General features: G+C 43.6%; 1 protein-coding gene across 7 annotated transcripts in view; it reads left to right on the top strand.

Moving 5' to 3' along the window:
- The first annotated feature begins 8,621 nt into the window (after positions 1-8,621).
- Positions 8,622-13,389, top strand: part of AIG1 (androgen induced 1) — a 252,199-nt gene continuing 247,431 nt past the window's right edge. For all 7 annotated transcript variants that reach the window (XR_014845304.1, XM_021072473.2, XM_021072467.2 and 4 more), the window contains exon 1: positions 8,622-8,954. Coding sequence is in view for 6 of the 7 variants with exons in the window: in XM_021072473.2 (XP_020928132.1) it covers positions 8,814-8,954 (141 nt within the window). In the remaining variant the exon portion in view is untranslated. The remainder of the gene's footprint in view (positions 8,955-13,389) is intronic.

Raw genomic sequence — 13,389 nt, 5'->3', positions numbered from 1 at the left:
TTTCATGCCCCAGTTCTGTCTTTTGCTGGCTTGTGTGACTTTGTGCAGTCTACCTAATTGTCTCTCTGTCTCCATTTCCTTTTACATAAAATGCAGAAAATAATAGTAAGCATTCACCATGAAGACAAGAAGCGTTAGTATTTGTAGAGTGCTTACATCAGAGCCAGGCCCGCAGTAAGTGTTACATGAGTGTTTATTAAATAAAAAGCACACACCTTTGAACTCTGATCCCCTCAGTGCCAGCTCACTAGCCTATGACTCAGCACTTTTTGAAGCCTGCCAGGAAGTCACTGCGAATATCATTTTGTATCATCACTTAGCCACAAGTAACAAAACACCCTACTACATTGCTTTAAACCAATAGGGGGTTATTTTTCTCACATCCCAAGAAGTCTAGAAGGAGGCCACTGCTGGCATGCGTTCAGCAGGTTATGGATGTCATGGCAAAGCACTCTGAGAGTCTCTGGTTCTTTTCTTCCTGCTTATAAGATGGGTCCTGGAGCTCCAATCATCCTATACCCAGTGAATCTGGAAAAATTAGGACAGAGAGGGCTGGACTAGTGAAATATTTCTCAGAGGTCTTTTCAGCAGATTCTGACTTTCTACAGAACCGTGGCTTGTATTCCCAAGTGACCTTCCCAACATGCTTTCGGGTCTGTTATTATCTTCTGCATTCAGAGTCAGCTGTCAATGATGTGAACAATTCACCTGTGTTTTTTGACACGTGGATTTTTGAGAGGAATGCCAAATGGATGCTTTGCTCCTGGGGTCGGGGGATGAGGTGTCAGAACCAGCCTGGGCTCCAGCTTGTCTACTTGGCTTCCAGAGTCTTCCCTCGGGATGAGGGGAGCCAGGGTTCTCTCTGCTCTCAGTTGGTCAACTTCACAGGTAATTTAAAGTGGCTCTGGCACTTGGCAGGACAGCTTGATGCTGCCATCTCTCTTGGCAAATCATATGTTTCCTGAAAACAAAATGACGGTGTTTGGTTTAATTTTGTCGAACTCCTCTTTAGTGCTGGACGTTTATGACACTGTTTTCTAAAATGGACTTTTAACTAGCTCTGAGGATAACTAACACAGAGGGCCAATAAATGGACTACAGACATTTTAGCTGCCCTTAATTCTGGGAAAAATTTCCTTAATATGGTAAGAAGTCGCAACCCATCCCACCATCCCTGCATTCCAGATTTCATGATACTGCCTTACTACTGAGGCTACCAGTTGGCAACAAAGTCTTACCTTTTATGGACAAAGAGTCTGGAACCCAGGGGGATGGGGGTTAATTAGCTGTTTCATATAATGTCAAACTATTGGGGAATACACTTTCCATCTTACAAAGGAGAGGGAATGGTCTCTGACAATGTCATTCCCTATAGGTTGGCTACTTGCATGTGAAAGGCATCATAGGGCAACCCCCTGCCAGGAGGGTGATGGTGGTTGTGCCAGGGATGTTCACAGGCTGCCCCATTAAGAAAAGATGCCACGACTGCCATTTTGTACAATGTGAATGTTCTACCTAGCTGGCAAAGTATTTGCAAATAGAGGCCTTATTAGAGAATTTTTGTCAAAGCTGAGCCTTGAGAGGTGAGTAAAGTTTTGACAGATGGGGAAGGTGACATGAATCATTAATGCCTAAGGGGCATGGAAGAGTAAAAGTAAATGGTGCATTTTGGGGGGAGCGGGTTATTCCAATGATAATGGAAGGCATAGTTATTTTAAAAGGTGCAGAAAGGGAAACTGAAGAACACTGGGTTAAGGTCGGATCCATGGAAGACACTGAACACCAAGCCAAGGGAGTGAGGTTTCCTATAGGCTTTGGGGAGTCACTTGACTATTTCTGAGAAGAGGAATGATATAATCTGACCTATAGTTTCAGGAAATTTAAATTCTAGTGGCAGTGATGAGGGGGACATGGAGATGCAAGGATGGAGGCAGGAAGAGCAGTTTCAGAGCCAATGCAGTAAGGCAACAGCAGTAGAAATAAAAATGATGGCCCAGAGCTGAGAAATGTTGTAGAAAATGAGTTACTGGGATTTGATTACTGATTGGATGTGGTGGGAGAAACCCTTACGCCTATTTTCTGCCCATATTTGTTCCCTGGAGATGGCATTAGCAAAGTACCACAAACTGGATACCTTAAAACAACAGAAATGAATTCTCTCATGGTTCTGGAGGCTAGAAATCAAGGTGTCAGCAGAGCTGGTTCCTTCTGAGACCTGTGAGTGAGACTGTTCCAGGCTTCTCCCGGTGACAGGTTCTGTCACTGGTATTCCCTGGCTTTCATGACTCCAATTTCTGCCACCACCTTCCTTCGGCAGCCTCCCTGTGTGTCTTCTTATACAGACACCATATTGGACTAAGGAAGGGTCTGCCCTACACCAGGACGACATCATCCTAACCACTGACAGCTGCAATGACCCTGTTTCCAAAGAAGGCTACTTTCCGAGGTAAAAGGGGTTAGACATTTAACATCTGTTGTCAGAGGAAACATTTCAACCCATGACATCCCCCTTCCGTACAAATTAAGCCCTGATTTCGGGCCCTGGCAGGTCCAGAATGGAGGCTGCGTTTCTGAGCTTTGGCCCCATGGAAGAGTGCTGGCCAGTGAGGGGAAGGGGGAGATGTGTGGTGTGGCAGCTACTTCTGCAAACTGTCTTTAAAGACAGGGTACCTGTGCCCCTTTGACCTGTCTTCATGTTTTCCTTCATTCTACTTCAAGGAATAGGATTATCAATTATAGTCAAAGTAATCGAAGTTCTTACAGATAAGAAGGAAGGGGGGTATGATTTTGAAGCAGACCTTGTCAGCAGGATTTTTTGGACACCCTGAGGAGAAGGTTAAGATGGCATTCTTCCAAAAGGGTAATTCCCAAGGCCCAACCTGCAGCCTGCTAGCTGACTCTAGCATACGAGTGAGATGTTGTTGTTTTGACTGACAGGATTTTTTAAAATCTGAATTAAAATGCATCTACATAGGGCATTTACTCTAGATTTTCATAGATCCCAACTTATTCTATTACCTTCTATCTAGCTTTCCTTCATTACGTACATGGCTGGTCTCAGAAGGGTTTGGGTTTAAGACCTCTGAAGTGACTTGAAAACATCCATGGAAGATTTATTTAGAATAGAAGCTGTGGGGGGAAAAAAAGACCCCCTGCTCAGAGTGAGTTCTAGTCCCACACTGCTGTCTATGGTCCACTTAGCAAAACAAAACCTCTGCAATTACCCTGAAACCCACTGGGGCGAAGAAACCTAGCAGTGATGTACTGTTTTTCTAGAATGCTGTAGAAAGGCTCTCTTACCCATCACCCAACCCCCAAAGCGGTTTATGAAGACATTTCTTCTAACAACGTACAGTTTCCTCCCTGAGAACAAGGCTGGTAAATGGATTACCTGCACCTCGCCACACTTCCAGGACATTTTAGAGCCATTAAGAGACTGGCACCCCTCAGGCCATCTGGCTCTTCTGACCCAGCACACTGGTGATGTTTCCAGACAATGGGGACACTGCAGAGGGGGCAGTTCTTGAGAAGGAAATAATGAGTCTATGTAGAATTGGAATGACCATGAAGCCATCCATGTGGATTGTTCAGAGCAGGAAGATGACACTCTACATCTGAAAAGAGGGACTGGCAAAGCAGGCAGACTTGAAGTCCTTTCCAGCGGGCTGGGTCTGGATATAAGGAGAGCATTCCCAGCAGAACAAGTAGCTTTGGCCAATTTACGGACAGACCTCAGGAAGTGAGGGGCAAGTTCAGGTGTGCAGGAGATCTAGCCGGTGACGCGCCTCATCTCAACTCTCCTTTTTTTAAGCTTCTCAGAGACTCTTTGTAAAGTCCTGGGTGTTTAGAATAATCTCAGAGCTTAGTTGAGATCTCTATAGCCAATACAGTCCATTTTTAAATCTGCAAAAACTGTTGCGATTGGCAACCTCAACCCAACAGCTAGCCTTCCTGCTCGTTCGGCCTGCTAATTTGGCACAACTCTTCTGGGTGACAGCACAAAACTCTGATAGCACAATGAAGTGCATTGACGCTAGGTTTTATATCTGAATTGGTTTTAAAAATCCATCATGCGCATCAATTGTTGGGAAGAAAGAGTGACTTTTATCTACTTCTTTCACCTGAATCTTTATCTTCCCCACTGCCCTCTAGAGCTTTAAAAGAACTCTTCTTGGAACCTCAGTCCAAATAAACACATGAGCATGTATACAGTTGTTGCAGAAACTCGGCCTCTGTCCACGGGTAGCGAATAGAAACTTGGAGACAGAGTTTTGAGTGAAGGAGAATAAAAATAGCTTTTATTGCTTTGCCAAAGGAGGCCACAGCAGGCTCATGCCTTAAAGACTGTGCCCTCCTCGGGAAAGAGTTGCAGGGAATTTTAGAAAGGGAAAAAACAGGGTGGGGGCAAACATGCATTCTTCTTTCTTTCAGGGCATCTTAGTCACAGTCATCGAAGCTGGCATCATGAGATCTCAGCATGATCCTGGCAGTGATCTTCTGGGTTATGGCATCTTAACCTTTTCTAGAATAACAGTATGTGAAAAGGGCATGTTGATCAGAGATTAGAACAAACCAGGGAAGTTCCCAAAAAATATCATGTGTTTATAATCCTTAATTCTACAGGCAGTTGTGCTCAGGTTGCCTAATCTTTAGCCTACGGATAATTGTGCTTAGGGTGCAATCAAACAAGGGAGAAGCCCAAGGAAGGGCTCCAAGCTAATCTTTTTCTTTTGTTTTTGTCCTTTGTCTTTTTAGGGCCGCACCTGCAGCCTATGGAGGTTCCCAGGCTAGGGGTCTGATCGGAGCTACAGCTGCTGGCCTACGCCAGAGCCACAGCAACGCCAGATCCTCTGCAGCTGTGTCTTTGACCTACACCACAGCTCACAGCAACGCAGGATCCTCACCCACTGAGTGAGGCCAGGAACTGAACCCGCAACCCCATGGTTCTGAGTCAGATTAGTCTCCACTGTGCGGCGTCGGGAACTTTTGTGTGTGTGTGTGTGTGTGTGTGTGTGTGTATTTTTTAAGTATTCATTTCTAAAAGAAGCATAAGAAATATAACTTTTCTCCTAGGTATAAAATGCCTACATCCTTCTGTGTATCCCTGAGGGGGAACCAGGATCCTGCCCCAAGGCTGTACTATTGTTGCTTGACCGTTCCTCCCATATCTTTGTATCCACTCCCTTCCTTGACAGCAACTGTCTGACCCCCCCGCCCCTTGGACCTCAGGGAAGGTCATAGAGGCTGAATGAGGCCCATTTTCTAAAAACAAGAAATGGGAGACACAGAAAAGCTTTTGCGCCCAGGAGTCCCACAGGGCCCTGCTCGGTTATAACATGAGGTTACAAAAGAGTGGTTTCTTCACTGATTTTGAGGTACGAATAATCCCTAAAAAGTTAAAGTTAAAAAGTTACTTTTTCAACTAAATATGAAAACATTACAGTGTATGTGTAGTGATTAAAAAACTGGGCACAAACTAAATAGCCAAAATAGAGAAATGTTTAAGCAAAACAGGATTATGTTCACATTATGTCATGCTATGCAACCATAAGGCATGATGTTTACAGAGTTTTAAATAATAAGGTAACATTCTTATTAAATTTAAAGCAAAAAATATCTACCTGATGCAAATTGTTACATAGTACATCACAACTAAGTATAGATCCTAAAAAACCTGAAGGTATGTGCTAAAATCTTTACAGTGTTTTTTGTGGGTGGTGAGAGTGAGTGTGATTTTTTTTTAATTTCCTGTTTTAATATCACAAACACGCTGCTTTTATAATGAAGAAAAATAAGCAATCTAAAGTTATTTTTCCTACACTCTGAGAGGACTCTTCCCACGCTCAGGCCTCTTCAGGGGCCCGTTCCACCTTCAGTCCTTGTGGTGCAGACACATGTGAAGGGGGAAAAATGATTTGTTCACATACATTGATACTGTTAGGAAATGTTTCTCTAATGTAAGTACAGAATCAGAAAAAGTGCATAAACATTGACTATTATAAGGATATGCAAAAACAATTCTTCCTCGTGAATTTTTAAGCAAATTGTCATGGCTATATGAAGTTGGCTTCTTGGAATACAATGTAGGGGAGACAGAGGGGCCCTGTCATTTACAAAATTAGTAGGGATTATCATCAGTTTATGTCAAACACTCTCTCTCAAAAAAAAAAAAAAAAAAAAAAAAAAAACCCTGAAGAGTCTGTTTTCAGTAGTACTTAAGGAAGATTTTAGACGTACTTAAGGAAGAATATCTTCAGCCCACATATAGACTAAGAGCTATTAACAATAATCAAAGAAACGCTAATATCATGTTGTTGTAATGTAGCTGCAAGCTAAAACAGGGTCTTGAAATTGTCCCTTGGGAAATGTGTTTTCATGAAACACAATTGGATAAGGCTATTCTCCTCTATCCCCACTCATTAGAATAAAAAAGCTAAAAAAGTGGCAGGCAGTATATATATATGTACAGTGTATAATGAAAAACTATTCTCTGACTCAAATATGGAATAATGTAAAACTTATCAGTGATTAATGCATTATAGTTCATAAAAAAGGGTACGCTTCCACGGAGTAAAGTTTTAAGAGCAATACTGCTTAGCAATATTTACACTGTTTTTAAAAACACAATCTGTGGGCAGATTTTTTTTTTCCTCAAAGACATGCGAAACTAAATATGGTCTAAAAAGCAAAATGAGGAGTTCCCATCGTGGCTCAGTGGTTAACAAATCCAACTAGGAGCCATGAGGTTGTGGGTTCGATCCCTGGCCTTGCTCTGTGGGTTAAGGATCCAGTGTTGCTGTGAGCTGTGGTGTAGGTCACAGACGCAGCTCGGATCTGGTGTTGCTGTGCCTCTAGTGTAGGCCGGCAGCTACAGCTCCGATTAGACTCCTAGCCTGGGAACCTCCACATGCCCTGGGTGCAGCCCTAGAAAAGGCAAAACAAAGACAAAAAAATAAAAAAATAAAAAAAAATAAGCAGAATGAGCAACCTGGGTGCGTTCATAAATAATTTTCAAGACATTCCAAAAATTGTGGACTGACATTCTTATAAAATCTTTTGAGTCAAGGTTTATACAAATGTTTCATTTTTTTTGAAAGGCCCACACAACTCATTATCTTATTTTGGTTAGCAAGTCACAAAATAACAAAAGAAAACCCATTAGAATAGGTTCAAAACACTAGTTCAATTTCCATAGTTACTTAAAAAGAAGTTTACTACGGAATAAATTTTAAATGGCTTTATACAAGTATTATTATTTTTTAAATGATTGGAGTCATTAATGATTTTCTAAATTGTAAGATAGGAAGATATAAAAATTTTAAGGATATCACATGAACTCAAAACTTTATTAAGGACCCAGTAAGAAAGACAGCTCTTTAGTAGATCTGCTACTTAATTTTGCAACTTTATGAACATGTAGCATGAATACACAATTTTTTAAAAATGCACTCAACTTTTACATAAAGATAAAACTAGAAATTTTCAATAATAAATAGTTCTACGTTAGTAGAATCTTCTTGGAATTATCTTGATTTGAGGGACATTAATTTCTATTAGCATAATTCTAAGGCCAATTAGAAAATACCTACTGGGTTTCTTTAAGACTTTGGTTGGAAAAATGCAGCAAGACATTCAGGAGTTGCTACTTTACCTCTAACACCCTGCTTTCCCTGCCCCCTCATGCCACATTCTCTGACTCACATACTATTTGCAGAGGACACCTGTTTTAAACGGATCCACAGGAAATACCTATGTTGTCTTTTCATAATGTGACCCTGCATCTGGTTAGCTGAAATGTGATCATGATTAAAAAAAAAAAAAAAAAAAAAAAAAAAAGCTGCCCACGGACTGAAGCGACTTCAATGTGACCACACTTACTGGGAGGTGGAGGGAATCCAGTTTATATTTATTTTCTTCCTATTAAGCCCTGGTAGTGTAGTGTAGGAAAAAAATAAGTAAAAGGGCAAAAACAGTTTAAAACCTCAAATGATTAGTATTAAATTACACACACAGGTTTTACATCCAGACTCAGGACAATCTGCTCTCAAACTGAACGAAATCTCTTAGCAGAAACTGTTAAATAACAGATTTGACACTCCTTCTAAACAGGGTTTTATTTATAAGCCTCATGACCAAAGTCCATAATCTGCGTTGTTATATACTCATAGGATGTTTGTAAATCTCCGGTGGAAAAGGGCAGGGCGGTCTATCAAATGGAATTGGTAAGGGAATTTTATAGATTAACAGTAGTCGAACACCAAAATTCCAATTGGGCTCAAAATAAAACAAGTCACTCGAGGGCTACCAAGGCGCGGCGGGTTCAGACCCCTCGTGAACGCTCCCATCGGTGCCACTCAGTCGGCGAGTCCCCGGGGTCCCTCCTTCCTCGCGGGCTTCCTGTCCCCCGCGCCCGCTCAGCCCGGCTGATGCCACAGGCGGCGACCCGCGCATTCGGCGCGCGCTCCCGGGGTTCGGGTCGCCCTCGGAGGCCGCCCACCTGCTCTAGGGACGCCGAGCGGGCGTCCCCGGCCGGGTCTCTGCGCCGGGCAAACGCTGGAGCAGAATGACGGAGATGACGAAAGAGCTGACGCCACGCCGCCCACCCGGTCGCCACCGGGGCCGCACACGCCGCCCAGCCCCGCCCGCGAGGTGGACGGGCCCGATCGCTCACGCCCACGCCGGTCCCGCGGGAAGCGCCCCGCCCCGCCCACTCGCCCGCCGCAGGGTTTCCCACGGCCCCCGCCCGCCCCCTGCGCCTCACGCCCGGCCGCCCGCCCTCCCCGCCGCCGGGCGCGCCCAGGCCTTGCGCGAACATGGCGCTTGTCCCCTGCCAGGTGCTGCGGGTGGCCATCCTGCTGTCCTACTGCTCTATTCTGTGCAACTACAAGGCCATCGAAATGCCCTCGCATCAGACCTACGGAGGGAGCTGGAAATTCCTGACGTTCATTGATCTGGTAAGGCCATCCCCCGCCTACCCCTGTTCCTCCTGCACTCCGAGCCTCTGTGTGTTGGTGGGTGTGCGAGCACCTGCGCGCGCCTGCAGCATCCACCCCCGTCCTCGTCTCTTGCCCAGTGACCGGGTCTGAAGGCCTGGGTGCCCCCGCAGCAACACCTTCTGAAGCACCTAACCTCACCTGGTAGCTGGGCACGAGTGGAGGTGGGGTGCAGCCAGGTGGTAGGCTATTTGGAGGGAGAAACACACTTGCTTCTAAGAGGTGATGGGGGAAGATTCTCAACTTAGCAAATGGATCCGACGACCTTGATCATGAGTGGCCCGCATTGGCCCCCAACGTGCTTTTCAGAGCACCCACCGTGGGATCAAGTTGCAGCAGCTGAAGGAAACTGGGTATTGTTTTGGCGCTTCCTCTGAAAGGACCAAAGTCCTCCTCATAAAGAAGAGAAAGCTCATAAAGAAGAGCAAGTGCCTAATAAAGTTGTCTTCTTTGCATCTGTTTTTTGCCCCTTGTCAGTAGTTTACTTTCAACCTCCCCCCCTAAACATTAGACCATAGAGAGTTTCAAAATGCATTTGCACTGTGACTCTACACTTTTCCATATCTTCCCATATAAAAGTTCGCAGTAGTTTGCATAAGCAGCTCCTCTATTGGCACAACATGACAACCTTGGCAGTTGCAGTTGTTTAGTTTTTTTTTTTTTTTTTTTTAATCCACTTCTGGCACTAAAAGGGCCAGAGAATCAGAACATGAGCATAAGACCCAATAGGGACATGGGGCGGAGCCAGGGAACTTGAAGGTGAAAGGTGACTAAGACTGGCTCAAACATACACTAAAAGATGATCAAGCATGGACAGAGAAAACAGAAGCAAGGAGTTCTAAGGACTAGACAAAATGTAGAACCCATTCCTGGATTGCCAGTACTGCCTAGCCAAGATTATACAGGAGGTTGGCCACCTGAGCATGATTGTAATCTCTTAATTGTTGACCCTCCATTTTGATGAAGAGAACTTGATACCTGTTTTGAGATATTTCCAAAGGCTTAGGATCCCTCAAAGCATGCAATCAGAGGGTCTTTGTGTAGATATACCATTTTAAATTGGTCTCGGAGTTCCCGTTGTGGCGCAGTGGTTAACGAATCCGACTAGGAACCATGAGGTTGGGGATTCGATCCCTGGCCTTGCTCAGTGGGTCGAGGATCTGGCGTTGCTGTGAGCTGTGGTGTAGGTCGCAGACGTGGCTCGGATCCCGCCTTGCTGTGGCTCTGGCGTAGGCCATCGGCTACAGCTCCGATTGGACCCCTAGCCTGGGAACCTCCGTATGCCTCGGGAGCAGCCCTAGAAAAGGCAAAAAGGCAAAAAGCCAAAAAAAAAAAAAAAAATTGGTCTCACGTTAGATACTTTCAGAGGGAATTTAAGTCATTTTTCCCAGCACTCTCCAAACTGGATACAAAGACTGCCCAGGGCATAGACTGTTTCAGGGGTTTCAATTTTCAGTTCCTCAATTTCCAGCTCTTTCTTGAAACTGATCTGCTTCTGAACACAGGTCATGCCTGCCAGTTCTCCTTTATTTCTGCTCCATTCATCCAAAGGAAAAGCACATGACAAGGCCCTGTGCTATATTTATCTGTTCCTCTTTGCCTTCAGAAGATAGGTCACTAGAACTGTCTTCATATTTGATTGAAAAATGAAGTCAGACTTATCCTGACAGAGAGTCTTCTTGGGTTGATTGGCTGGTCAATGAGGACTGGCTCATGTAGCAGACATTTTCCATAGACTGAGTGAAACCTGCAGCCCTGAGGTTCTGATAAATATGTATCAGAGCCTTAGAAAGAAATCATTTCCCCCTTTCAACTGTCTAAACTCACAAGTAAAATATTTAGATGTTATTTGAAAATATGTGCATAGATTTTCAGAATTCTTTTTTTTTTTTTTTTGTCTCTTTTGCCTTTTCTAGGGCCGCTCCCGAGGCATATGGAGGTTCCCAGGCTAGGGGTCTAATCAGAGCTGTAGCCGCCGGCCTATGCCAGAGCCACAGCAACTCGGGATTCGAGCTGAGTCTGCGACCTACACCACAGCTCATGGCAACGCCAGATCCTTAACCCACTGAGGAAGCCAGGAACTGAACCTGCAACCTGCTAAGGAATAGTGCTGATGGAGACCCCACTAGAGCCATGGGAACTACGAACAGTTCTCAGAAGCCCATTTACATTAGATGTAGTTTTGGGAATGCAGGGGGATCACCAGGTGAGAGGGGTAGAAATTGAGGGTATGGGTTAACCCCCGAGAGAGAGAGATGACTAGTTCTCACACTGACATTGCTTACTGGGTGTTACAAAAAACAAGTTTCTTGTGTGACATGAAACTGTAGTGGAGCCAATCTGACTACTTAAACGGTCGTACAGTTTATATTTTAACATGTGAAAGTTGGACTTGCCTATTTGAAATAGTGATAATCACCACAAATATACTTTTGTTTATTAGAATTCAGGCCATAAATTTAAATTTGAAACTTTTATGGTGTTTCGTATTTAAATTCGGTCTGTATAGGCCCTTCAGCCAATCCTTCAGACTTTTTACTATCTGTGGCTTCTGATTGAAATATAATCTTTAGTCAAGGGTTCTTGTGAGAAAGTATGCCTAGAATATATTAAAAAAACACTCATGCAAAGTGTTATTCTTTTTATTATTAGAGATTTAGGGTCTTTAGAGCTTAAGCATTGTACAGCTGTTAAAACAACTAGCCTGTCAATCCTTACTAATGGCACAAAAAGAGTAGACTACTATAGTTTGCCATTAAACTTTTCATTTTTCTTGTGTTTAAAAAATAAATAAATAAACTTTGTTACTCAGTGCTTTGGACATTTTTAATGATTCTGAGCTCATTAGCACAATTTTGGGAGAGGGTTTGGCTTCTCACCATTTCGGCGAGAAGGGCCTTGTTCCGGAGCTTGGATCCCAGCGAGTCAGGACCTTTACTCGTGCCGACAATCTGATTCCATGATCTGCGGCATCAGTTTACCAGAATGAAAGTCAGGAGTCTCAGGCAACATGTATCCAGGAGAATATGACTGTGTGGCAATGGCCGTTGCAGCTGTATCCCTGTCTGTCTGAGTATGAGAGCCATCCCAATAGGTTCAGAGCTCGTGATTCAAAAGCAAAATGCAAGTTACTGCTCTCCTTAATCTTATATTGTTATGGTTATTTCCCAAGAGCTTTTTTTCCCTACAATTCAACAACTGAAAGTGCTTCGGGAAGATTCCAGTTAGTACATGGAACCCTGTCTCTGTGTGATAAGCAGAATGATAGATCCCCAAAGAATGTCTGTATCCTAAGCTCTGGTACCTCTGAATATGTTGGGTTACATGGCAAAGGAATTAAAGTTGCTAATCAGCTGACCTTCAGATAGAAGATTTGTCCAGATTATCCATGCTACCACAAGGTTTCTTAGAAGTGGAGGGAGGCAGAAGTCAGTTGGAGGAAGATTGATCGTGGAAGAAAGTCGCAGAGAGATGCTGGCTTTGAAGATGGAGGAAGAGGCTAAGAGCCAAGGAATCTGGGTGGTGTCTACCAGCTAGAATGAGCCAGGAAATAAATTCTCCCCTGGAGCCTCCAGAAGGGACATAGCTCTACTGACACCTTGATTTTAGCCCAGTGAGACCCATTTTGGACTTCTGACCTCCAGAACTATGAAATAATAAATCTGTGTTTAAGCCACTCAATTTATGGTAATTTGGTATAGCAGCAATAGAAAACTGGTACACTTGGCTCTTGCTGTGACCTGGGAAAAAACCTTAAATGTTGTACTTAAGCAGTGACTCAGTTCTTTTATGTTAGATAGCTAGTTAATTTTAACTTTAATCAAAATACAGGTTTTTGCCTCCTGCATCCATGAAACTATGCTGAGGTGATGCACATGTGACAGCGGGCAAGATGAGAGTCTATAAAAACTGAAAGACATTGGAAAAATTAGGCCTTTTCTTTACTGTGAAATATTTTAGAAATTATCATTATGCAACTTACCATGCCAGGAGGAATATTCTTAATTGGAAATAAGCTGGAAAGAAAGAAAATTTTAACTAAACTTACTATAATGTTCAGATATTTTCTTTTTCCCTTTTTTTTTTTTTTTTTTTTTTTTTTTTTTTTTTTTTTTTTTGTCTTTTGTCTGTTTTTAGGGCCACACAGGGGCAATGGAGGTTTCCAGCCTAGGGGTTGAATTGGAGCTGTAGCTGCTGGCCTACGCCACAGCCACAGCAACTCAGGATTCAGGCTGCACCTGCAACCTACACCACAGCTTACAGCAATGCCGGATCCTTAACCTGCTGAGTGAGGCCAGGGATTGAACCCATGTCCTCATGGATACTAGTCAGGTTCATTAACCACTGAGCCACAATGGGAACTCCTCAAATATTTTCTTGAGCACTGCACAGCTGA

Source organism: Sus scrofa, chromosome 1 (genome assembly GCF_054392235.1).
Source record: "Sus scrofa isolate SSC_HxYL_T2T_F1_AM1 chromosome 1, Sscrofa_HxYL_maternal_Yorkshire_Landrace_v2.0, whole genome shotgun sequence".
NCBI lineage: Eukaryota > Metazoa > Chordata > Mammalia > Artiodactyla > Suidae > Sus > Sus scrofa.
This window is presented reverse-complemented; position numbering and strand designations above follow the sequence as displayed.